The sequence below is a fragment of the Oryzias latipes genome, chromosome 6 (genome assembly GCF_002234675.1).
Source record: "Oryzias latipes chromosome 6, ASM223467v1".
NCBI classification, from domain to species: Eukaryota; Metazoa; Chordata; class Actinopteri; order Beloniformes; family Adrianichthyidae; genus Oryzias; species Oryzias latipes.
Genome location: NC_019864.2, coordinates 20,976,535 through 21,002,926, shown reverse-complemented (window position 1 = coordinate 21,002,926; position 26,392 = coordinate 20,976,535). Strand labels below are relative to the sequence as shown.

The 26,392-nt window shown below is 41.6% G+C and overlaps 1 protein-coding gene across 3 annotated transcripts in view; it reads left to right on the top strand.

Moving 5' to 3' along the window:
• LOC101170756 (genetic suppressor element 1) overlaps nucleotides 1–26,392 on the top strand; it is a 41,915-nt gene that overhangs the window by 6,453 nt on the left and 9,070 nt on the right. The window contains exons 1-6 of one of the 3 annotated variants that reach the window (XM_023955386.1): nucleotides 10,291–10,402; nucleotides 20,264–20,443; nucleotides 21,672–21,871; nucleotides 24,167–24,327; nucleotides 24,405–24,608; nucleotides 25,668–25,823. In XM_023955386.1, the coding sequence (XP_023811154.1) occupies nucleotides 20,266–20,443; nucleotides 21,672–21,871; nucleotides 24,167–24,327; nucleotides 24,405–24,608; nucleotides 25,668–25,823 (899 nt within the window). In that variant the 5' untranslated portion in view covers nucleotides 10,291–10,402; nucleotides 20,264–20,265. Of the gene's footprint in view, nucleotides 1–10,290; nucleotides 10,403–18,236; nucleotides 18,793–20,263; nucleotides 20,444–21,671; nucleotides 21,872–24,166; nucleotides 24,328–24,404; nucleotides 24,609–25,667; nucleotides 25,824–26,392 lie in introns of those variants that run through there. The other 2 variants (XM_023955385.1, XM_023955384.1) reach the window with 2 other exon arrangements.

The window sequence follows — 26,392 nt, the reverse complement described above, 5'->3', positions numbered from 1 at the left end:
AGAATTGTACTAAAGCGACTGAGAAAAACTGTAAGCTACAGACACCCCAGGCATGTGACGAGCATTCAAGAACCTGCTAAGCGCAGGTAGGTTCTTGAATGCGCATTTAGCCCACAGACAAACAGGCCAGGGCTTCTTCTTTTTTTTTCTTTTTCCACTGTTTGGTAGCGCATGTCTGCCACCTACAGTTGTAAAGAGTCTTGGTCCGAAATGATGAAGTCTTGCAAACCGCATATTTTTCTCCAGGGCTTTTCTTTCACAAATCTATTCCGACATATGAAAGACTTAGAGTCACATAATTCCGGCCGAGCACAAACCACTATTATTAATTTATATTACATGATCAATTTTTAAATGAATTAAAAGTGACGCCATCCATTCGTTTACTTACAAATCCAAGTCCCGATTGGTCAATGTTCGACCTGGTTTGACTTTCAAAGCGCGTTCAATGAACACAGAAGCCCAAAACGCAAATTTACGTGCGTTTACACAGATTTTTCCTTGAAAGTGACCACTTGAACGCACGTTGCAGAGGACGGTGTGAACGTAGCTTAAGAATGAAAAAAGATTTTAGCAACATTAAAAGAGTGTAGTTAGTTCTTTGCTGTAAAATGTTATACTTCCGTAAACATAGACTGTGATGATGGTAGGAGACCAACTTAACCTGTCTTCCTTCTTGCCTCCCAGTTTTCCTTTTTTGTCGGCTTCTCTCTCATTTCAACTGTGTGTTTTGCAGATGCCATTAGCCCTGTGTGTGCTGTTGTGGGTCCAGAATCCATAATCTCTTTTTTTTAGTGAATAATATTTAAATAGGACACGATTTGTTGCGTGCGCTCAGTGTGAGGATCAGTGGGTGGAGAAGCTGCTGGTGAGCACCCCCGTCTGTGCGTTTGGCCACAATTCTTTCCTGCATGCATATGTGTTCTGACGCTGGAGGGTGAAATGGGTGCTGGCTCCAAAGAAGCTGCTCTTGTGTTGTTAATTGTGTGTCTGTGCGGACGTTTTTTTTCTTCTTTTTGTTGCTCATGAGTGTGTGGCAATGAAGACAGGGTTGAGATGCTCCACCCCAAGGGCACTGTTATTAATGAGATGAATAAAAGACCATGACAACAGCTTGATAACACGCAGTAGATAGCAACCACACACAAACATCATGTGGGAGCCGGATGACTTTCTCTTGCCAAAGCAAAAGTAGATGGAACGAAACGGAAGTGAAAACCTCAATAATCTCTTATTGATGTGCTCTAACCGCCAGAGACTGCAGTAAAAAAAAACAACCCAAGGAATGAAGACAAAATGAAAGAAATAAAACTGTGTTTTGTAACATAAAAACAAACAGGCGAGCAAGAAAGTAAGCTAATTGGTAAAAGAGCTGGTGTCACTAATGAGCTCTTAATTAACAGAAGATTCTCTCTAAGCACGCGTGAGCCAGCGACACACATGCTCTCACTGTCCACCCTGTGATGTCTACGTAGGAACAAGCATCAAAACGTCAGACCTCATACGCACAGACACACACACATATGTGAGGCCTATCTGCTCAGTGAGCTGGGGAGATTGGGATAAATGCCAGCAGATTTTGACCTGAGGTGATAACAACAACTCCTGGTAGCTTTGCCACACACGCACAGTGTTATGTGTGTGCATGCTCACACAAACAGAGTAGAATTGTTAAAGGCAGCTTGGTATATGATAAAGAACAGATGGTGCAGGGATTAGTAGAATGGGAATATGGAAGCAAAAACTTGCCTTCATTAATTTCCCATGTTGGTAACTGACAAAGTAGTGCACTAAAGCAAACATGCAAGTGAGAGTGGAATAGTCTTCTGCTTTTGCTGGTCATGCACCATCTGCATGTTCATGAACCATGCCAAAACATAATTGATTGAATGTGTCATGACAAATGTGTCTGTGTGTAGCCAGTGTTTGTGTGCATTTGAGATTAAATACAGTTTATAGCGGGTTAGTAACAGTTTTTAAGCCCTTATATTCAGGCATGGGTGCTGCATGATACCCTCTAAACATGCCCACTTCTGTGGGTTTTAACATGAAAACCAACACCAGTCTGCTCCAGTCGCACACAAGTGTGTGATTTGTGATGTCACCTCACCAAAGAGCTTGTTGATTACCCTTGGGCATGGTTTTAGTTGCTACCAGGCCGCACCATGTTAGCAAATAGAGAAGCAAGATCACATATTATGTAGATTTCTGACAAAAAAAAATGTATCTACTCAGCTGTTACTTGTTCAAAAATACACTGATACAGCCTGGCAATTTAACACCGTCCAAGTCAGAAGACATGGGAGAAGGAAAACGCTTTTGTTTAGAGGCTAGCCCTAATTTATGAGGGGCCTTTTGGGACATCATCATTTCAGTCATGCACACACCACCAAAGGCATGCTCAGCCTGATGTCCTTCTTTGAGGTCAACCAAAGGGTCAGACTGTCATTTCAAGTGCCTGCTAGGCTTCTAATGAAATTATTCTTTGTAGTTTGATTTATTTAGGGGTTAAACGATTATTCAACTTAATTAATAAATCAATTAATATTTCTACAATCCAACCAGATCAATCTGTCTGTGTCAAGTTGTTAATTGAATCAAATTCATCTATACCATTGTAAATTTTATAAAAGCAAATAGCTTATTTCTATTATAACAGACTCAAGGTCCATTTGCCACAATAAACACAAAACAAATGAAATACTTAAGAATAAAAATAAAGATAAAAGCATTTATGATAGCACAAATATAAAAAACAATCACATTAAATTACCAAGTACAATAAACTTAAAAAAACTAAAACTATCGTTGACTACAAAGTTTAAAAGTTTAAAAAAGGCGATCATACAAAAATCTCCAAATAGGGGGCTGGTGTCTAAAAGTGGTGTACCTTACATAAGTAAGAGTTAAAATCTAAATAAAAAATGTCCTCAAAATTTATTTATAAATAAATCTATCATAATCAATATTGAAAACCATTTGAATTGACTACAACATAGAAAGGACCGAGTACCATCACACCAGACAACACACATGTGATGGCAGCAAAAAATGATCACGCCTTCATTACGGTCAAGTGTGTGGAACACTTTGAATTTAGCAAATTTGATAATGATCTGTTTGTATAATTTTAAAGGGGAAAAACAACCGTAGGCTGAACTTTAGGAAACTAAAATGTGAATGGATTGCCATTCATTCTTATTTGTATACATATTTAATTTACACTTGATTATCTGTTCAGTACTCAGGTGTTTATCTCTGAGTCACACTGGTTGAATTTTTAGCTAAAGAAGTCTTGGATTGAATTAATATCAGTGAATCGGGTTGAAAATGAACCAATATCAACTATAAATCAGGTATTTTGTCCCATTCCTCGTGAGCAAACTGCTCCAGTTGTCTCAGGTTTGACGGGTGTCTTCTCCAAATGGATGTTTCAGCTCCTTCCACAGATGTTCAATGGGATTCAGATCTGGGCTCATAGAAGGCCACTTCAGAATAGTACAACGCTTTTCTCTTAGCCATTCTTGGGTGTTTTTGGCTGTGTGTTTTGGATCGTTGTCCTGTTGGAAGACCCATGACCTGCGACTGAGACCAAGCTTTCTGACACTAGGCAGCACTTTTCTATCCAGAACGCCTTGATAATCTTGAGATTTCATTTTACCTTGTACAACTTCAAGACACCCTGTGCCAGATGCAGCAAAGCAGCCCCAAAACAGAACTGAGCGTCTTCCGTGTGTCCCAGAAGCTTTGTGGCTTGTCAACATGCATTTTTGCAAATTCCAGTCTGGCTTTTTTCTGATTTCCTTTCAACAGTGGTGTCCTTCTTGGTCGTCTCCCATGAAGTCCACTCTGGCTCAAACAACGAGGAATGGTGCGATCTGACACTGATTAACCTTAATCTAAGAGTTCACCTTTAATGTCTTTGGAGGTTGTTCTAGACTCTTTGGATACAGTTCTAACTATCCGTCTCCTCAATTTGTCATCAGTTTTCCTCTTCCGCCCACGTCCAGGGAGGTTGGCTACTGTCCCGTGGGTCTTAAACTTCTGAATAATATGTGTCACTGTCGTCACAGGAACGTCAAGCTGCTTAGAGATGGTTTTATGGCCTTTACCTTTACGATGTTTGTCTATAATTTTGTTTCTAATGTCCTGTAAACAATTCTCTCCTTCGCTTTCTGTTGTTCCATGTTCAGTGTGGTACACACCTTTTCACCAAACAGCAACGTGACTATTTGACTCCCTTTAAATAGTCAGACTGACTGATTATGGGTTTAAAAACAACTGGGATGTCAAATATAGGACATACCTGGGTTCAACATGGCCCTCTGGGCAATTAGTTCTCAGTCTTTTATGGAGGTACCATCATTTTTGTCCAGCCCTATTTCATTCATTTTTTTAATACTTCTGTTAATCAACAACTCAAAAGTAATGGCTGCTTTTAATTATTTAATTTTCAATAAATTTTAATTTATTGCTACTTCTGAACGTTTCAAGTCATTTCAGTGAGCATTGTGGACTTCCTTTCTTTAACTGAGGGGTACCAACAATTTTGTCCACCACTGTATATACATTTAGGATCCAAATTGCAAAGAAATGTGGCAGTGACCTTTTCATGTAAGCTGAGAATTGAATCAGCAGCTATACAACAGCCTAGAGTCCATGCTCCACAACATATGTGCCCCAACTATTTGCCTGTTTTGGGTTTAAAAAAAACGTCCTGTCCCAAAACCGAAAAGCTTAAAAAAATAACTTTTTTTTAAGTTACCCATATTAAAATCTGTGGTGATGTCACTCACTGTCTAACCAATGTATGCAATATTGCCCCCTATCAATGACTTTTGCCCCAAATATTTATGTTTAAAATGACATTTATGAAATGCTGAGATAAACACAGTTTTACTGTATGATGCTTCAGGTTATGGACTCTCCATCTCCTCCCGTTACTGCCTCCCTCTCAACTGTGGTCATTATATTTTAAATTTTGTGCATGAAAACAAAAACCTGTAATCTGTCATATATGCTTTCACATTCTGGCGCACACATTCAGCCTCTCACCTCATGCACTCACAAAATCAACAACTCATCACAGGCATGGTTACAGGGCTGTGTTTGTTCATTTGCCATATCTCCCCACCTTTGACTGTATTTACATAATCTGCATAATGATGGCAACTTTAATTGCTCATGCCCAGGTAAGGGATCATGTGGTTAAGTGGGAGATCATAATTATGTAAATAATTGGCCTGACCATGGCAAGCTGCTGCTCCCTGCCACCCATCTGGAGAGAGAAAAGGAGGAAGAAAAGAGGGGTAGGAGACTGCATGAGAGGAAAGGAAAAAAACTTTTTTTTAATCAAAAAAATAAAGGAAGAATTGGAGTAGAACAGGAAGGAAGAGATGGTTAAAAAGATGCTCAGCATCATCATCCCTGATTGAAAACTTCAGAAAAGCGGGTAAATAGAAAATGTGTTGATACTATTTTGTCGGCACTAATTTCTCCATTACTTCAAGTGTGAAGGAATTAATCTGACAACAATCTGTCCCCCTGTGATACATCAGATCCAGCAAGATGTCTTTATTTTCAGAGATTATAGAAATGCAGCTGCGTGGTGACACACACATGCCCACAAGGGCGCGCACACGCCTGCTACTGTATCCGTTGCACAGATGGTAAAGGCAGCAGCGCCTTCACGCAGACAAAGGGAAGGTAATTCTCTCTGCGGGACATAAACAGAGCTGGAGCTGGAAAAGAGCAGCACACATCAACACTCCCTTTCCTGCTTCCCTGTCGCAGCCTTAGGCCAACAAACATCACAGGGGTAAACTGACAATGTGTGTGAGGGTGTGCACACTACTAAAACAAGCTTGAGGAGAAAAGATGGGGTACATGAGAGAAGATGGGAGGGGGGGGGGCAAACGATGGAGAGACAAAATGAAAAACACAGGGAGAGAGCAGGAAGGGAGGAGGTAATAAACAGGATTAGTGCTTATCTTTACTGCACAGTGCGCGTGCGTGTCTGTGTGTGTGCGTGAGTGCTTTAAGTGTGAGTTTGTGTGCGTTTAACCTGAGGACAGAGTGACTGACTACAACATTACCTCTGCCAGTGTGTCTCCATCCCCAGGTATCTCTTCTCTGAGGACTCCCTTTGCTTTGTGTGCACCCAGTACACACTGTACTTCATGTATGCAGCATTTTTAAATACTCTAAACATGTTTGTGTGTACACCTGTTTTCATTAAAGCCACAATTCCTCAGTTTCGATCTTTAACCCTCAGAAAATGTACTTAAAGGAGTGGGATTTGTCAGCACATTGCAATGATCGTTTTGCATGGACATGCACACTGTTTTGCATGGCAACGGCTTTTTTATATGCATGTCTGTGCAGCTGGCTTTAGATAAAGACTATTCTCATCTCTATGCTCTCTTAAAAGTGCAAAATGACTATGAAGTTGATAAAAGTGGATGTTTTTCAGTGTTTTAGTCCGCCAGGGCCAAACTGAAAGCTCAAAGGGTGGAATTAGTCGTTCTTCTTTTGCTTGTCCAGTCATGTATTACCATTATGTGTGACAGTGTTTCTGTGTGTAATCTCCTACCTGACCACAGCTAACCGGCTGCTGCTGCATGTCACTTTAGCAGGATGAGGAAGGAGGAATACATTTAAATAATCAGTGGTTTGGGCTCATGGCCGATGCTTCGCCGCTTTTGTAAATGAGCATCTGTGTGTTTGTATCTGTGGGCATGTGTTTATATGCATCTTCTTTCAAAGACATCTGTAGACGTCTTGGTGGTTTGTTCCTGCAGCAGCATCCCCAGCATTGTTCCCCGCTTTCACAGGAGATGAATTAGCAGTGCATGCGCTTGTGTGCGCCTGCATACAAATGTGCGTATGTTTGTGATGGATAGAGGGGTTTATAAGAGAGGAATAGGCTAATGACCGGGTCTCCAGAGGCAATAAGATTCCTGAAGCTATTAAGGCTGGAGTTCATAATGGCCTCTGTGCTTGGCCTCTTTTACACGCTGTTTAATGGGGGATCCTACACTCACCTCGCCAAGTGCATCCCACCCGGAGAAAACAAACCACACGCGAGCTCTGACCTCGCCTCCTGCACTCACACAAACACAAGCAGGCAGCACATTTTCGATCAAGAGGTTTCTCTTTCATGCACCTGCAATTCACAACATAAGCATGTGCACATTTTGCACTTTATCTCGCTCTTTCCTGCTGCACACACACAGGTACACACCCTGCATAGGTCACAAAGGATGGGGGTGAGACACCCACCTCAGAGAAAACTGAAAGTGTCTGCCTGCAGTGCACAGCCAAACCATAAATCATGTCAGTCCACACTAGTCTCTGCAGACGCACACATCTACTGCATGGACACACGCACATGCTGGCTTCTTCTTTCTCTCGTGTGGGTCTGACAACAAGAGAGGAGGGATTTGGGGATTATAATGGAGCCCCACTTCTTTCTTTTCTTTTCCTTTTCCTCCTTAAGTACTTGTTGTTTTTCATAGAAAGACACCCCCCTCAAAAAAGCAGGCTTTTAGTCTGTGGGCACATGCGTGTTTGTGTTTTGAACTAACTCGTATGTTTCTGTATTTTCTTTTTTTTTGACTGAATGGATCACTAGGAACAACTCTAGAGACAGTCTTTTCATTGAGGAAAACATCAAGGCTATTTGGTGCTACTGAGAGTCTGGCATCTTAGAAAGGAAAATGGAAGACAATGAGACATGGTGGGAGGGGCCTGGGGGCAGTGAGATGGACAAGGTAAAATCCGTACTCTGAAGCGCAAATTGATGCAAAACAGCTGGTAAATACCTGCAAAGAGGAGCAGCTGCTCCCGAGACTGGGAGAGAGGGATGGGGAGATGAAAGCATGAACGTTCAAGAAAGACACAGACGGGGAGACCCATGGGAGATGTTGAAATATTGGACTAAATGAAGCAGGCTGGGGGAGTTTTTAGTGCATGATGACAGATGAAAAGTGTTGAACACAGCTATGGCTTGATTCCTCATAAAGTCAGTGTGAAACTAAAAGGGAGGAATCATTGAAAATGTAATTAACTCAATCTGACATGAGTCTTTTCTGCAGTTAAAATGCTTCTGCGCTGTTTTTAAAATGTTAGATCTTCTAGTTGTGATTGACTGAATGATACTTATGACAAAAACGGTTATTTTTTTTGACAAGACTTGTGTTTTTAAAGGTTCAGATCAAGTAATTTACTTTTTTTGAAATCATCTCAATTATTTACACATCATTGATTGAAAACAATGTTGACAGTTTAATTGAAAGGGATTTTAATAACCGTACTGAGCGCTGTCATCCCACTGATCATTTTTGGGAATTTGAGTCTTGTTAATAAAGGGCCTTTAGGAACTGTTATTTGTCTGGCATTAAGTAAAATACCAGTTCCCATGCTCATCTGAGAACATTAATGAACAGTAATGAATACTGAATTTAACTTTTTTTTTTCTAGGCTCCTTCAGCGTTTAATTAGAAAGAGGTTTATTTTTATTCTTTGACCTCAAGTAATCACATTTAGCCTTGTTTCTTTTATCATGAAGGTGGTGAGGCTTTAGCACAAACCCTTTAACCCAGGGGTCTACAACCTGAGGCTCCAGAGCAACATGTGGCTCTTTGGCTTCTAAAAACAAAAACAAAAAAATCAAAGATTTTATTTCAACAAGTAACTGCAGAGTACAAAGTAAGTAATTAAGGGAGGCTCCTGACTACAATACCCATATTGCTCCAACAATCAAGCGGTTTGGCTTTATAATTTGACCAAATCAGACCAAAATATTTTGACAGATTTTAGAGAGCCGTGCACCATTGAAAATCAAGTGGAAGTCAGAAAGCACAACCAGAATTAAGGTGCACTGGCTCATTTTTGATTAAATTCAGGGATCTTAAGTGCACTCTGTGGTTCACAAAATAAGGGTAACGGTTGTTTAATTAGCTATGATTTAATTTTAGTTAGTTAGATTTACAAATTTCTTGCTGAGATGCACCACATATAGTGAATTACAGTATATGTGTGTTTGTGTTTTAAATGACTGCTGGCATTACACTACCTATCTGTTGCCTTAAGGGTGTCTTTTATTTTGTGAACCTCTATCAACGTTATAAACTACAGTATATTTTATTTTGAAAAAATTCTTTATGCCCCCCCTCAGAAAAAAAAACAAAAGTTACTTTATCATAATAGTTAGAATGACATAATTCTAAATCAGTGTGTTATTTTTCTAAAGGCTGAAGTAAGACTTTGTGGCTCCTGTTGGGTTGTGGTCAGAGACAAATCGAAAATGGCTCTTTAAGTGTTGAAGGTTGCAAACCCCTGCTCTAACCTAGAGAACCTCCCACCATGACTGAGTCGATTCACTTTACATTAAAGCTGGAATTTTTCAGTTTCTAGAATTATTTATTAATACTCATCCGAACATTTTCTGAATAGTTTCTGAGTCTGGTTAATTCTATGTGCATGCTATCAAATGGCCAAAACCTTATTTATTATGGGGTTGCGTTTGTGCCAAAAACATGTTTTTGTTTCCGATGTGGATCATAGATGGTGACAAGCAATGAACCAAATTCATAGACAGTGGACAAAAAAACATACTTTTGTCACAAATGGAATGTTTATAGATGTATCCAGATACTTTGAGTTGTAACATATTTAAAAACATCTCAGCTTATTTTAGTCCAATAAAAGTTGTTCCATTTGTTCAGTCACGTGTTTATTTTGGGTTTGAGTAATATGATTGTTTTTCTTGTTAAATCTAAAAACGTTTAAACAGTATCCATGATCAATTTCCATTTTTATTGATGTAAAACAGAAAAGACGTTACTCAACACCTTGACTTGTTGCACGGCTAGTTATTTTGTGGAAGTAAAACAAAGCCGAAGTATAAATTACTTCTGATGTTGGTAATGGTGACAGTAGACGCACATTAGCAGTGGCAGCAGCTTAATATTATTGCTAATGAGGGAAACATGCATGTTGGTGGTTGTGTGTAACAGAGGAACAGCGGGGGGGGGGGGCTTTCAGCAGATCTGATTGTCTCCGGTGGACAGTAAACATGTCCAGGCTGTGAGGAGGTATCTGGAGTCTGGGGCCACGTTTTCCTCCCCACCATCCCTCCATCTCTCCAGGGAGCATCAGTGAAGCAGGTGCTCCCCCCCCCTCCTCCTCCCGTTTGCTCCCCTCCCCATTTCTCCCTCTCAGATGATAGTTAATGAGTTCTCCTTCTCATTCATTCTCGCATCCTGAAACCGTGCGTTCTTACTCGTGCGCGCGCTTGTGTCGCGTTGCCAGCAGAAGGAAAAAGTCCATTTGCAGCTGCGCGCACACAGAGTCGTCATCAGTTTTGGTGAGGGATGCGCGGAAGTGCTCTCGTGAAGCGGTGAGTTTTGCCTTCTCTGACATTTAACCTCAAATGTCTTTGTTTGCCCTGCGCCCAGTAGGCTCAAGTTTTCTCCTTGTTTATTCTTTCAATAGTTAGAACGGTTAAAAACAGCCATTGTTTTGCATTATAGCTCGTTTTGGTAGTTTCTCTTGATGTTTGTGCGCTTTTTGGTGTGTACCTTTAAAACAGCAATAATGCAGTAATTTATAGACGCTTTGCAGAACTGTGTAATTGTTAAAGTATAAGGTCTGATTTGCTGATCAAAGCAATTCAGTTTGACATTGTGAAGGTAGAAGGAATGTGGTCACGTCACTTCCGCCCTTAAAAATAAAGCTTTATTCCAATATGACACCTATTGTTACTAAATTAGTAAAAAATATATATGGTGGATAATGAGCATGTTTGGATTACACCACATTTTAATAAATAAAAGGGTTCTTATATCAACTACATCTATGCAAAACACAATTATTTTTGCTTTTATTGTGAAGGTAAAGTGACCATTTCCGGTTTGTAGTAGCTCATCATCGTAGATTTGATGCAGCTTCTAAAGGATGAGGGGGGTGTTTGTGGTTCCTCATTGAGTGTCTTGTTCTTGTCAAACTTGTTATTGATCGAATGCTGCGCCTAGTTGCCTCAGTAAACTTCTTGAGCTGGCGTCAGCCAGTTTTCCTCGTGGTAGTTTGTCACGCGGCAGCCAGGGGAGACGCTCTTTAATCCGGGACCTTCAACCGCGACTGTGTATTGTTTGGCTGAGATAGATGCAGCCGAGCGCATTAGCAGCAGTCGAGAGGATCCCGTCGCTTTTGTGTGTGTACACAGCCCGCAGGTGGAGTTCAACGCACGCGCGAACACACACACATGCAAATACCCCCCCCATGCGCCATGTGCTGCTCCTGACCTGCCATAGACCAGCTGCTCAGTAGGGGTTACTGAGTAAACCTCCAATCTCTTTAATTACCTCCTTCTAGTATTGACGCTGTAAACTCAGGCTTCACTGCACACAAACGCCTCACGGCTTCAGATTCATCTCAGTGTTTTTACTTCCTTGACTCGTGGGTGATGTGTTGGATACGACACTAACAAAGATAGGAAATGAACTATTTAAAAATAGATAGCAAAGTGGTAATTCTAGTTTTCTAGAACATCATTTCTGCAGAGCGACAGCAGTGTGTCAAAAACTCGACTCTGAGTTGTGGGCAAGACCATTGGCAGGATTTGGTAAGCCTGCGCTCCTTTCCCATCAGCAATTTGTTTCGACGCTCTCCCACTAGCTTACAGCCTTCTCAAAACCCCAACTTAACATTAATGGTGCAACAAAAAACGGCGAACATTATTGGAGCCATTCAGTCGTACAGTTTTGAGTCCGATGTCAGCTCGGATGAGGAAAACAAAGATGTACACGGATCTATTCTTCTGCAAGTGTTTGCATTGGAATGGAGCAAAGCAGGGAGCCTGTGCCTCACCAACTGTAGTTTGTACATGTGGGCTCTGGGAGAATCTGTCAATCAAACGTTTCGAATTACTGAGACATTTGACTGGTCAGTTTATACCATCTTAATCTTCTTTCTATACAGTACAGGATTTTTACTTTGATTCGCTGATCCAAGGTGGAGCTAAATTATATTCCCTTCAATTTTTTATGATCTATGGCCATCACCTGCCTGAGAGGAAGGTGTGTGTGTGTCTGCTGGTCTTGTGTGTTAGCATACTTTGTGTTTGTTCAGATGGTTGAGGTGAAGCCACAGCGGTGTTGGCACCTGGCAGACTGAGGCTGTTAACTGTCTGACGTGACCCTCTGTGTAAACTTCTTGGTCCTACACTTAGCCCGCACAGACACGCCAACCTAATACAAATCTGTGTGAATAGTCAAACGCACCACAGTGTTAGATTGTTTGTCTTTAAGATTGTTGAATCTTTAAAGCCACATCTGTCTCACAGAGGTGAGACTGCACCTCGCACTGCAGAGGGGATTGATGACACTAAGGGGGAAACCCAGAAGGAAGCTGATGTGATGGAAGAAGCTGGTAAACGAGTGTTAAGAGGCTGAAAAGGAGACAGTGGGGAGGAAATGACAAGGCAAAGCAATGATGACACAGACCACTAGAGAAAACCGTCTCACGCCGGTCAATATCCTCTTTCTAGAAAACGTGTGTTTAAGTGTTTAGATGAGAAAAGAAGAGGGGTAGAAACCATGAAAAGAGCAAAAAGTATAGAGACCGTTTATAGACTTTCACTGACATGTGATTGTTGTCTGCCATGACACCATACTGGAACAATGACATCCAGACCTCCACCATTGTTACAAATGTGCTACCACTCTATTTTTTTTTTTAGCCTTCTGGCTTTTTTGTTTTTATTATTTTTTTTTTTTGCTGTTGGTTATTATGGTATGTGTATTTTCTGCTCCATTTATCCCAAAGCTATAAATGCATGCTGGCTGTTTGGTCCCCCGGAGGTCACGTGCTTACGTTTTGTGATGCACGCATTATTACTGAGTCAGCTAATTGTGCATGTGCCTTTCTTTGCATTTATTTGTGCAGATGCCGTGCATATGTCGGACTTGCTTGCTGCCCCCCCCCCCCCCCCCCCTTATTCTTTCTTGTTATGTCGTGTCTCCTGTGAGTGCGCGAGATTCTAGAAGGCAGAGAGGGGGTTTGTTGTTTATGGGATGTAAGGATGTGTTAAGTATTTCTGTAGCAGAGCGACTGGAGCTACTAAAGCCATTTAGCGGCCCCTGGAGTAACCCCGGAGACTGCTGTGTTGACGCCACTCTGACTGCTATTACAGACAAGTTTAAGAGGCTGTAAAACATTTGGCTACTTTTCCTCACTCTCCCTCTTGCGTGTGTGTGTGTTTGCGCTCTCTACCGAGGAATTTGAATAAGCCTGCCAGCTATTTTACCAGCAACAGTAGCTATTGTTGTGATTAGTATCAACTGCAGGAGCACAAATAGGTTTTTAAAGCTGAAATCAGGCTTTTTTGTGTTTTTGTGTCGATACAAACACACATGTTCAGTTTTATTCTTTCCTTTGCCGTGCTGTCACACAGCTGGTCATGGACGCTAGTAAAGACAGTCGGTTTAATGTCGAGGTGTTGACATAGTAGTTGTGCAGAAGAAGCTCACACACTCAGACATGCCAGTGTGATGAGGGTTAATGGGTAGGTAGTGTGTAACAACCTCTTCTTCCACTCTAATGACCCATCCCTGCACACACACACACACTCTCACACTGTGCTTTTTAATGAGCTGACGGGGCAGAGCGGGGCCTCCCCCTGCTGTCCTCTCAGTCCCCCTGAGTCGAGTGCGTTACCTTTTTTGTGTAAAGGAGTGAGGGTAAAAGAGCGTACAGCCAGGCGCTCAGAGTGGAGTTAAAGGTGCAGGCATCGACATGCCCTCCTCCATCACTTACATCACGCTGAGGGAAATGTGACGGTGTGTGTGTGTGTGAGTGTGGGTGTGTTTGTGTACGGATGAATGAAGGCACACCCGGGGATAATTTACATTTTGGCAAAGCTTGAGGGAGTCTACTAGCATTCGGTGCTGAGTTTATTTTAGCCACGCCAGTGAATTTAACTTAGTTAATGGATCAAAGGTGAGTTTGTTGTGGAAATACTGGAAAACATGGCCGACCGTACCCACAAACTGTGTTTCACAAATATTTGGTGTACCCCATGAACCTCATTTGTCATGCCATTCTAACCCCCAATGACCTTCAATCAAACATACATTCATTGTGTATTAATAAGTATTTGTAGTATTGATGTATTCATTTGCTTTATATTTTTCAAGCTTTACTTCTGCTGCTTCGTTATACCGAACTGTTTCAGGAAATCTTGAAGCAAAACAGGGTCTACTGATTTATAGAGACCATAAACTAGCATCGTAGAGTTGGGGCGGCTGTGGTGCAGAGGTATAGTGGTCGACCAGCAGAAACAACCTGCATAATAATAATTAAAAGACAACTAGAAACGCTTAAAAAAATAGATCAAAAGTTGACCGGAATGGGACTTTAGTTGACGTGGTAAAACGCTACATAAGTATACACCATGGTCTTCAATGGTACATTTTCATGCCCCGTCTTCTGCTTTGTAATCTCTGCTTCACCTACACCTGAGTCAATGGTTACAGGTGTTTTAAGTTATGTGTCCATCTTCAGTCTAGCTTTTGGCTTGATAGGACCAGTGCTTTACTCACAACATATTGCTAGTCTTTCCAACCCCTGTTGTGTGACAAATACCCGAAGGGGAAATAACTACCTTAACCCAGTCCAGAAAAAAGTCAAAAAATGAAATGGCCTTGGTTATAGTTTACTTTAACACATTACTGGTATAAGCTAAAATAGTTCCAGAGATTTTTCCCCCAAAATTCTCTATAGATGTACTCAAGCCGACCAAACTAATAAATTCTAATCAGGAAAGCACATCTTTATAATTTACATAAAAATCCATCTGGGGAGGGGGTTTGTGTACTTGATGTCCCTGCTGAGAATCACTAATGTGAATCGCAATGAGTCTATAAAATTAACTTTTAGTGCACACATTTTCTGGCCACTCAAACTGTTTTGCTTCTTTTTTTATAGCTTGTTTTTGTCTGGATTTGCTTTACAAATCTGAGCAGGAAATACTGCATCAAAACCGACAGGTTCTGATTGTGCGAACATTGAACTGAACAATAGGATCCTTGTAATGTTGTGTGAACTAGAACACACGCCTTTGTTCTGTTTTTCGGGCAGAGCCCATGAACTGCACATAGAGTCTATTGTAGCTGCAATTTTCACAGAGACACCATTCCTCAATCTTAATTAGTCAGTAATGGACCAACACAAAATATAATTATTTCCATTTTCCTCTTTAATTTTAACAGTACCCCATTTGATCACTATATGGATAATTTTATAATTAAGATGCTGTAGCTTAATGATTTTACCATTGAAATCAATGGAGGTTGAGTGCAACATATCGGACTACATGCCAGTGATTAATTGGCTAATTATTTTCTTAGTTTTGTTTCAAAACAGAGGAAAATGGAGAGAAATCTGGATGAACAAAACGTTAAAAATGTGGCTAACATTTTGTTATTTTTTAGTGATTATGTTGCTGTAATTTATCCAATCAGGCCTACCTTTCTGTTGTTGCAAATTCAATCAATTTAAATGTTGCTATTCCATCATATACAATCCCTCAGAAATTTATATTTATTTTATTGATCGGACTTTTATGATTAGTCTATTATCTTAAAAGGGGTTGGAATCGTTTGCTTCCTACTCTGCATTGACCAGCAACCATAAGTGCACTGGAGATAGCCTGAAGGATAGCATCTAGAATATTTAACTTGGAAAAAAGCAGAGCCATCGTGCACATAGTAGACTAATGAAGTCTGCTACCATCAAAATGCTGTTTTTTTATTGTTTCTTTTTAGCATTTTTAGCTTGTCAGCTTCATTGTATTTTAATTAACTTGTTTTAAGTGGTCATAAGTCTAAATGTATTGTTTTTATATAAAGGAATATTTGTAACAGGGGTGAAAGCCACAAAAATGAAGCCATAACTTAAAACCGCATGTAAATTAACAAAAGCAGTAGCAAAAATGAAGGTAATACATTTTGTAGTTTGGACAAATTTAGAAGTGATTTGTTGCGTTTTACTCTATGACTTTCCAGGTTTTCCTTTCTTAATCATTAGTAATTAAACTATTCATTTGTTTGTTTATTACAAAAGAGAGAGCTAGGGGAGGTGAAAATAAGAATTATTTAAGAAAAGGGAAAAAAAAGAAAATATTTGCAAAGTGAAATCAGAAGTGATGAAAATGCATTTAAAGTAAAGAAATCAGTAAATAAAATACCCACCAATATCTAAGAGTTTTGCCTAATATTTAAAGATTTTAACTATATGGGCAGAGTGTTGGAGATTTTTCGTGTAAAGTCTGGTTGGGTAGAAAGTCTCTGCGTTTAATAATTAATGGGTTCTTAGAATGTCAAACTTCTCACCGGTGCAAAAAAAAAAAAAAAAAAATAAATAAATAAAAAAAAAACAGCAAGAAGTCAGATTTTCATGTGAGGAAAAATACAACATTAGACAAAGTGCTGGGAAAGCATTTGCAGCTCATTTCTTTCATAGGTGACCTATATTGTAACTGCTGATGAGATTTAGTTCTCCCCTTTGAAGCAAAAAAGATATGAGTTTCAACTTGTCACTTCTGAGGTGAATGCATTATGATGTATATGTTAGTGGTCATTACCTGACTGATCTGTTGGTGAATCGAAATATATTGTAAGACAATCCTCCAACTCTGAACGCCTCAAGGTTGTTTGTGTGTCAAATGATAAAACACATGACAGTGCAGTTTTGAAAAGAGTGGAGAAGTTACCAGAATTATATATGTTTAGAATAAACTTTTCCATAGCAAACCTAATTAGCCTAATTCTCTATAGCTAATTCAAGAATAAGCACATTTAAAAGATAAGTGTGTAAAAAGGTAAAATGGTTATAAAAAGGGTTTTAATCTCAAAATTTCCCAATAAATGCAGGTGTTGTGTTTCAGCCGCGTAGGTGATATAAGCATGGAGCACTGGCTAATAGCACATGAGCAAGTCAAAACCTTTGGTGTGGTTTATCAAACTTGTTTCAGAAATAAACTTGGTTTAGAAAGCACCATTTTTGGATTAAAAGAACTTAACCTATATCTTGGCTGCTTATAACCCACATTTCATCCCTAGATTTAAAGAAAACCTAAAAATTGCATTTTGCTGTCCCTCAAATGACCACTAGAGGCTGGTTTCAGAAGAAAATGCTTTCAAAGGACTCCCATGATAAAAAAGTTCAACTTTACATGTACTACCTTTGTTGTTGTGTGTGTGCGTTTGTTTGTTAGTGTTTATGGCCTAATTCTATATTGAAAAGTGGTTTTATATTAGGGGCTGCACGATGTCGCAATGGTTGACGTGGGCTTGATCGATCGTTCAGTACTGTTGGCCCAATCCATTTCAATTCAATTCAATTCAGATCAATTTATAAACCCCAATATTAAATATAGATTTAAATATAAATCTGGAACCACTCCTGCTCCCCCGGAGGGGAGTGATTCATCCACTGCCCTAAACAGAGGCACAGAGAACTAAATGATAAATTAATAATCAAGAATGGAGAGTACCGTAATAGAGAGCAGAGTAATCCTTCCCTCATTTCCCATCATCCATCTGTTTACACTGTCTCCCACTGGCTTACAGCCTCTCACAACCTAACATTAGCGGTAAAAAAAAGTGGCAAGCAATATTGGAGCTATCCAGCCGTAAAGTTTTGATTCAGATGCCAGCTTGGACAAGGAAAATGAAGACGTACATACATTTGTCTGCAAGTGGATGCATCAGAATGGAGCGGAGCAGAAAGTCTGTAGCCTGCCGTCTGTCGCTTATACGTCACAGCTACCGACTCACAACAATTAAAATAATGAAATACTCATAAAAGCAATTCTAAGCTTAATCTTCTTTATATATTTCCTCTATCATGAGAAAAATGCTACAAGAACATGTTGAAAACACAATTTTTATTGGAGTGGGTCTTTACGATGTTTTTGCATTAAGTGATTTGTTGATGTGATTTGCACTTAAGGACCACTGTACTGTTGAAAGCCATACAGCTGTTTTTGTTTTATCTTTATGTGTAAAAAATTTGGAGCTGTAAAGGGGTGGACTTTCATTTTCATGTAATCACATGCTTTTAAAGTAGTCCTCAAGGGAGTAGATTGATATCTTAATTTGTTGCCACCCCCCCCCCCCCCACACACACACACACAACCTGAGCAATTGTGGTCAGTGGCCTTAGGTGAAAGGTCACTGTAAACCTTTGAGACACCCCCTCCCCATTCCCAAAGCAGACAGAGCTGACTACAACAGGGAGACAGAGTGATGGATGGAGGGTTCGCTCTACCCTCCAACACTCACACACATCTACACGCACACACACACACACGGCTCAAATCACACGCTCTTCCTCCCCGTCATCACCCTCCTCCCTCTACTCAACCCCCAAGCCACTACCAACACCGCCGCCGCTTTCCCTGGAGAGCAACCCAGAGGGAAGAAGGTTGGAGTGAGAAGAAAGGAGAGAGGACAAACGTCAGTTTCAGAAGCAGACAGTGGTTGGCAGAGGAGAGAAAATGGGAAGGCAGGAGGAGTGACAGTAAAGAGAAGATTAGGAGATAGGTTGGAGTAGATGGAGGACATTAGGGGGGAGGAGGTGGTGGGAGACAGAGTGGAGGAGGGGGGAGTGCATAAAAAAAAAGGTCACATGACCATGTAGCAGCTGCAAGGCTGAGAGGGGGAGAGTGAAAGAGTCTCACACAGGAACAGAAAGACGACGAGCAGGAGGACAACAGTGAGCAGGAGGGTAAGTGTTTGCATGGTGGAAATGCGCGCATATGCACTCTTTAGTGCGTTGGCGCCGGTCCTCTTGTGACTGATGTGGCTCAATATCAGAGGAATTGCTTGTAAAAAAAAAAAAAAAGGAAGACTTTAGAAAAAAGAAAGCTAGAAAACATGAGACACAAAGAGATTACGTGTGTTGGCTTTAGTTAATTAAGCTCCAGTATGCAGAGATAAACGCGGAAAAGATGAAGAGGAGAGACAGGGAGGAAGGAGTGAGAGAGGAGAGAGGAGGGAGGAAGAGAAGGAGTCGATAGAAACTGTCTTATCATCTCTCCTCTGACTGCTGGGCTCAGCAGAGACTCACAACACGCGCACTCACACACACACAGACACACACAGCACACCACAATCTGAGCTCTTATCCTTCTATTTCCTGATGTAAAGAAAAGAAAAAGGGATCAGTCCATCAGGAGTTGCATGAATATTTTCATCAATACTGCCTCTTTTCCTAAACTTCTGATAGCTGGACTTTGTAGTTGCTTAGATTTTTTTTCTTCTCCACTTTAGTTCAAGTTTGTTCTCTTAATGCATCTGCCCCCCCCCCCCCCCCCCCCCCCTGCAGCATGAATGTGTTGGTTTCTCACATGCGTGACAGGTAGAGGGTGAAATCTAACCTGACATTTGCACATCTGAGATATCCGATAATCTCAGCTGACAGGCTCCGAGTGTCCGCTATGCTCATCGCGGCGCCGCGATAGTCGTCTTCAAAGTGCACGTGGGAATGTCTTTTACTGATCGTGTGCTCTAAAGGTGTTTGTGTGACAGAGTTTTGCGGCGGTAATGAGGTCATGGCTGTAGCAGGAGGAGGGGGGGGTCTACCGGCTAATTGTGGTTGTAATTAACATTAGTGGGTCAGCACAAGGGTAGAGGGTGAAGACTAAGGTTAATCTGGTCATGTTTGGACTCACTGTCCAGCAGATGGATTGATGTTGCTGTTAGTTCTAGTTATTTTCCACCTCTGTACAGATGTAGTTGTATATCAACTGCGAAGATGGAGAAATGCAGCAATACTTAATAAGACTTATTGGGAAATGCTACCAAGGTCTCAAGACATGGCAGCGGGCTCCCTTGATGGAAATGGACATCTGTGCACTCATGTGTGTGATTTGCTATTAGGGTCAGCACTCTATTTGACACAGCGCTTCTCCTACTCTGTCTGTCATGATGCTGACACACTCAAATGCACACACCATCACACCCAGACACAAAGACATACACACGCACATGAAAAAACTCGTACTTGTCGGTTCAGTTCCAGTCACGGCGTGTAAATAAGATACCAGCTGGGTTACAAATGGATGCATTTTCCCTAGAAATCCAGTTATTGAGGTCTTGGTTACCAGCTGCATCACAAACTCGTGAAAACAAACTAGTTTTATGTTAAGGCACCTAACTTCTTTTGGTTTCTTCTGTGTTCTCCTGTGTTTCTCCAGGTATGAACCATGAATCCAACAAATCGGCATCATTAGGAATGATCTCCACAGCGACTCGAACCACGGCTACAGTCAGTCCCCTCAGCCCACTAACCAATGGGAGCGCAGTTGCCCAGTCTGCAAACTCAGGATTTGCCGCAGCCCTTCGTAAACTTGCCAAGCAGGCAGAAGATCCAAGAGGTGAGCAGTGAGCTCTCGGGCTGCACGATATGACGAAAACTTGCAATTTGCGATATTAGTTATCAATATTGCGATGATGATATAACTTACGATACATGAACAAATACCAAAACAAAAATCATTTCCATTTTACTGCAACATTTTTATGTAAATAAAGTCAATACAACTTAAATTAAACTCCAAATGACCAATGTCTACGTTGGAGGCAGATATCTAACATAAAAGGGCTCCATTCGATTGGTCAATGAGGTCAAGGGTTCCATCAAATTGGCCTAATGCATAAAGGGGTCTGTTTGATTCGATAAACACTTCAAACTGCCATGAGATTATATTATCATATGTGTCAACATTTAATGTAACCATTTATCGCAGTTCATGCTGTCTTGTGCGCATTGCACAGGTTGATATTGCGATAAATTTGAGATTTATTGTGCGGGGTCTTTTCTATAGTCTCACCTGGACACAAAAACCTGAAAAAAAGGGTTTTAAGACAAAACTAAAGACATGCTAATAGATGGACTTTACACATAGGCGGCTTTAGCGTGAGGATATGAGGATGATTTTAATCCTCTTACATAGGAACAATTTCTAAGCACCTTTCTAAGGTTTGAACAAGCCTCTGCTGCCTTGATCACAAAGCAGGGTTGTGTTTGTTGCATTTTTGGTAGCAAACACACAAGTGCAACAAACACACTCTCTCTGTATATGAGTTTTTGCTCATCTCACTGGTGTCCTAATGAAGGTTCTGGAAAAGGGCCGACCTACTCCGACCCTTACCTCTGCCTCTCCGCTCATTTGTTTCCATTCATCACCTTATAATGAGAATCTGATTACAGGCCATTTTAACAAGCTCTTTGTTTGCCCCCCACCCCGTTCAGCATCACCCGTTATGTCTTCTTTCTCTTCTCTAACATTAAAACCTGTTTTTTCTCCAACTTCTATTTTGGTCAGTAAATATCCATCACATCTAACAGCTCCCTCTTTGTTATGTCACACCACCCTTTTGCTTGAGCTTTTTCACTGCAGCTAACTTATGTCCCCTCCTTTTTTGGTTTTGATTTTCTTCTATCTTTCCCTTTTCCATCACAGTCACATTTTTCCAGAGCTTCCCTAAACCACTTCAGCTCTTCCATGTGCTCCGTCTCTTGAGGGAGCCCCCCTTCATGATGTCCCAGAAGACAGTTATCTCATCTTTTCAGTCTTTTTCTCTTGTCGTATACCACTTCAGGTTCTGCTGTCAGCGGTGAATCCTCTCCAGTGTCTTCCCCGGCCACCAGCCACAGCTCCCCAGCAACCACGCCCAAGCGGGCTTCATTAGGGCCCTTCTTGGGGCAGAATAGGGGCCGCGGTGTCCCCAGCACCCCTCCTGTTGTCACCATTGCCCCCACCAAAACCAGCAACGGCCTGTGGAGGACAGAAGGACGACAGGTAAGAGGTGTTGCTTTTCCAAACACCTGCTGGTGTTGCAGACGAGTCTTGAGACATCTGCTCTTATCTCTCGGCGCAGTTGTGTTTTTGTTCCCCCTGTCTTGGCGCTCTCTCTGTCTTCCTCTTCCTCTCAGCACAGATGAGAGTGCCGTTTCTCTGCCCCCTTTTATCTCCGAGCTGCTGCTTCCTCTATTAAATAAATATTCCCAGTGCTTGTCAACATCTAACTGTCAAAACCAGGCATCCCACCATTTCCTTCATCGTTCACCTCTTTCTGTCTCTCTCCATCTTGTCTCCCGTCTTCATTCTTTTGCCCTGCACCCCCTTCCTCTTGCTAATCAGTCCGTGTCTTTTTCAGCAACACATGACAGGTTTGTAAAGAAACACTGGAGGCTGCAGTGACTGGCACTTATTGTGCTCAGCTTCCTGCACTGTGTGTGTGTGTGTGTGTCTGTCTGTGTGTGTGTACTTGACCCTTCACCACAAAAGACTTAGGTTATGAAGAGGGAACTGTGTGCAAGTGGATGTGTTTACTTGTGGTGGTGTGGGTGAGTTTAAGCCGGGGCAAAGAACCAGGCCCCTCGCACAATGCCGGAGCTAGCCCCCACAGAAGCCACTTCCCCCTGGATCAGAGCTGTCTTTCTCCCGCTTCACAAAGAGCACTCTGTGGCCCTGCCCGCTTTGGGGCACCATTCATTCATTCAGAGAGACTGAAGAAGAGAGGAAGGCAGGGAAACACCCAATAGGATGGTAAGAGGGAAAGCAGCAGAGACAGTCCTTTAAATCTTTGTGTGAATTATGTTCAGCTTTATCAGCTTGAGTAGAAAAGGCAGACTGTGTGTGTTTGTGCTCTCCTCTATGAAGGCCATTCCTGGTGTGTGTGAGGTCAGATGTCAGGGGGTGGGAATGCTACCGACCAGACTCATCATGCGCCCATTTTCTCATCTCAGACCAGTAAAGTTGATTTATCCGGCTGGCATAAACGATGGATACAAATCCGTTCAAGCATTATTAAATAAACAAGGGTTTCACTACATGTCATCAAACAGAGGTAGCAGATCATGTGTTTCAGAGGAAGCTCATTTGTTTGTGGTTTGACCACTGTCAGCCCAGCCTGTTGTATAGGCTGTTGCCATAGCAACACGCACAACACTTTAGTGCAAGTTTCTTTGAGTAAACTATCGCAGGGCTGCACGTTGGAACTGGTGGTTGGCACTCTCGCATCACAGCGAGAAGGTTCTGGTTCGAATCCCGGTTGGTTCCTTTCTGTGTGGAGTTTTCATGTTCTCCTCACGCATGCGTGAGTTTTCTCCAGGCACTCTGGCTTTTCACTGTCCAAAAACATGCTGCATAGGTTAATTGATTATTCTAAACTGTCCCTAAGTGCCTCTGCCCAACAGTAGCTGGGATTGGCTCCAGCAACTCCATGACCCCAAAAGGGATTGGAAAATTAAATCTCAGCTTCCATCAACTTTTCTTGATAGTGTCTTCTCTTTTAAAGTTAAAGTTAAAGTCCCATTAGATGTCACGAACCTGAGAGTGTGACATCTGTTCTCCGCGTTTGACCCATCCCCTGGGGGAGCGGTGAGCTGCAAATATAGCCGTGCTTGGGAACCATTTGGTGGTTTAACTCTCTAATCCAACCCCTTAATGCGGAGTGTCAATCAGGGAGGCACTGAGGCCCATTTTTGGAATGACTTCACCATAGATTTAACTCACAACTTTCCAATCTCAGAGTGGACACTTTATCTCACAGCCACTGGGTTGGTCTTATGATTTGATGTTGCTTCATTTTCTTTCTGTTGCCTCGTTTTTGATGTTTTAATTTAGTTTGTAGATAAAGTAGATTAATGGATTTTAAAACAGACAAGAAAATGTCAAACTCTACATACAGTTTTATGGTTTGCATGCATGCCTCTCCATCCGTGTGTTTGATTCTAACTTTTGAAAGCGTCCTCTGTCACTGTGTTGATACCAAAGCTTCAGTTTGACCTTAAAGGATGATTCGGTCTCCGAGCTACAACCTTGGTGAGGGAGAGCAACAAAGGAGAGAACAGTTGTCCAAATAATAGGATCATCTTTCCACTTTGATTGTGACCCGTTGTGACACATCAGACCCACTTATCCACTCTGCTGAGCCTCTCTTTGCTGCTTGGAGGTTTTTACTCAATCTCATTTCTCACCCCTCTTTTTTTTTCTTTCCTCAATTTGGATCATTGGATCTGGCACACACACAAACACACAGTAATCTCACCACTCTCACGCTAACTGTGTGTCTTTCTGACGTCTTGGCAGGCGGAGTTGAGCATTCAGGGGCTCAGCAGGGAGCGAGTAGCAGCTGAGAGCAGTCAGCCACAGCAGGATAAGAGGACACCGCCCATCATCTCACCTCACCCACTGGCCTTTGGTCACACTCCCAGTAACATCATGCAGGACCCCAGAATTCAAAGCATAAGGTTGGAGGAAGATACTGCTAAGTCTGTGTCTTCATGTAGCAGCCAACTGCAGTTTCTAAAAATCTCTCGTTCTACAGTTTACCTGGGCAGATGCACTCTATGGTTCCTTCGGGTGCCATTCCTGAGGAATACCTGAGGGCTCTCCGGCCCTTCGCCAATTCAGAAGACCTCCGCCTGACTTCTCTGTCCCTGAGCCTCGACCCTGCTGTCGCTGCCCACGCTGCCAGCGCTGCTGCCTACTACCATCCGGCCTACCTGCACCACCCACTGTCCTTACCAAGGTGACAATATTTCCCTCTTCTGGCAGAAACCTTTTTTCTCCAAAACAAGACTATGTCTGAATTCCCTCTCTACTCTCTACCTACTAAAGAACTATATAGTGCGGGTCTAGAGGATGCCCCGGATTTTAAAAGGAATTGGGACACCATGCTTACTACTTATTCTTTTAAACAGCAAATATGACATCAAAGATTTCCAGAAGTAAAAACAGAATATATATGAACATTTTACAAAGACTACTACATGAATCAACTGTGTTCTGATGATGAGAACTTGGATGGTCTATGAAAAAATGAATTAAAATACTTTTATTTCCCCACAAAAATTGGTCAAATGCTATGCATTGTTATAGTCAGCATCAATGAACACTGGTTTTTTGCAAATACTTTAGGGATATTTCTAGGGCACTCAATTTTGGAATTGTAGATTTAACCAGCTCTACAAAACGGTGAGCAGACTATATATTATTATTATTACTCACTATGTAGTGAGTAGTGAAGGAATTCGGACCCGAACAATGTCATTCCTACTTTCAGGAAAATGCTGCAAATGAATGTACTACCAACCAATGCTTCTTGTTCTGCTGGGTTTGAAATCAACCAAAGGTTTGTAAGATTTAACAAATAGTTCAAACTTTTATTTTTCATTGTAGGAATGTAGAAACAAACAAAAGATATGGAACAATTATTACAAGCATGTTTGAGGCTTAAAACCTAAATGAAGGAAAATTGAAGTGAATTAACGTAATCGAAAACATGAGGAAAAGTGTTGCGTTTTTCATTTATTATAAACAAACAAAAAATGTGCTATGTTCAAGAGAAAATGTGGAATATCAAACAATGAAATTGATTATTTCATGACAAGTTTTGAACATAAAATGTGGAAAAGCCCACTGCAGAAACAAGAAGACTTAAAGAAACAGAAAAATCCCTGGAACCTCACACAGCAATGCATTATATGATTCTGTTAAGGAAATCCCTGCATGGCCTAAGGAACAGGTCACAAAAACATTAACACACACAACCGGAATAATATAATCACTCAATTTTTCTTTTCTACAGGATGGATGAGTCCCTGTGTCTTTCTGCGCTGCGCTCGCAGTTCTACTCTGTGCCTGCAGGGGGCGCCTTCCCTCCTCTTCACCCCTCTGCCCTGCACTTGCACCTGCCTGGAGGACGCTACACCAGAGAATTAAATCACACAGCTTTGTCTGAGAGGTGACGGCTCTTACTTTCCTTCCGTTTTTCTTTGTGTTTCTCTGTCTTCGGAGCTCACTCGCTCTCAGCAGGGCGAGCACAGGTTGCTGAGTATGTGTGTTATTTTTAGCACACACCCCATAGTGGCTCCTGTACACTCATCACGCACACTGCCCTTCACACACACAAAAGAAACACACACAAGCGCAGTGAGTGCATGCATATACTTTCCCACATTTACACATATAGAAGTCTAATCTCCTCCCTCTGTTCCGCTTTGTCTCATTGGTATTTCTTTGAGTTTCTTTCTCAGTTTGACAAAGCACATTGTTTCCCCGCTGGATAATGCACAGGGGGGGTGTTTGTGTTTGAAATGGATGGTATTTATCATCAGGTTCTGTACCAGCTCCTGCATTTCTTGTAGTTGTGTTTTGTGCTATTGATTGCTGGTGTATGTGTCGTGTGTGTGGGTATCTTTGTCATTATCCTGTGGATACCTATTAAGCGTTCATCTGCTCTCGCTCAGTCATGCTGTGTGCGGATTATTCTCCTTGTTGTAAGTGGAGAGTGTGTGTCTGTGTGAGTCTGTG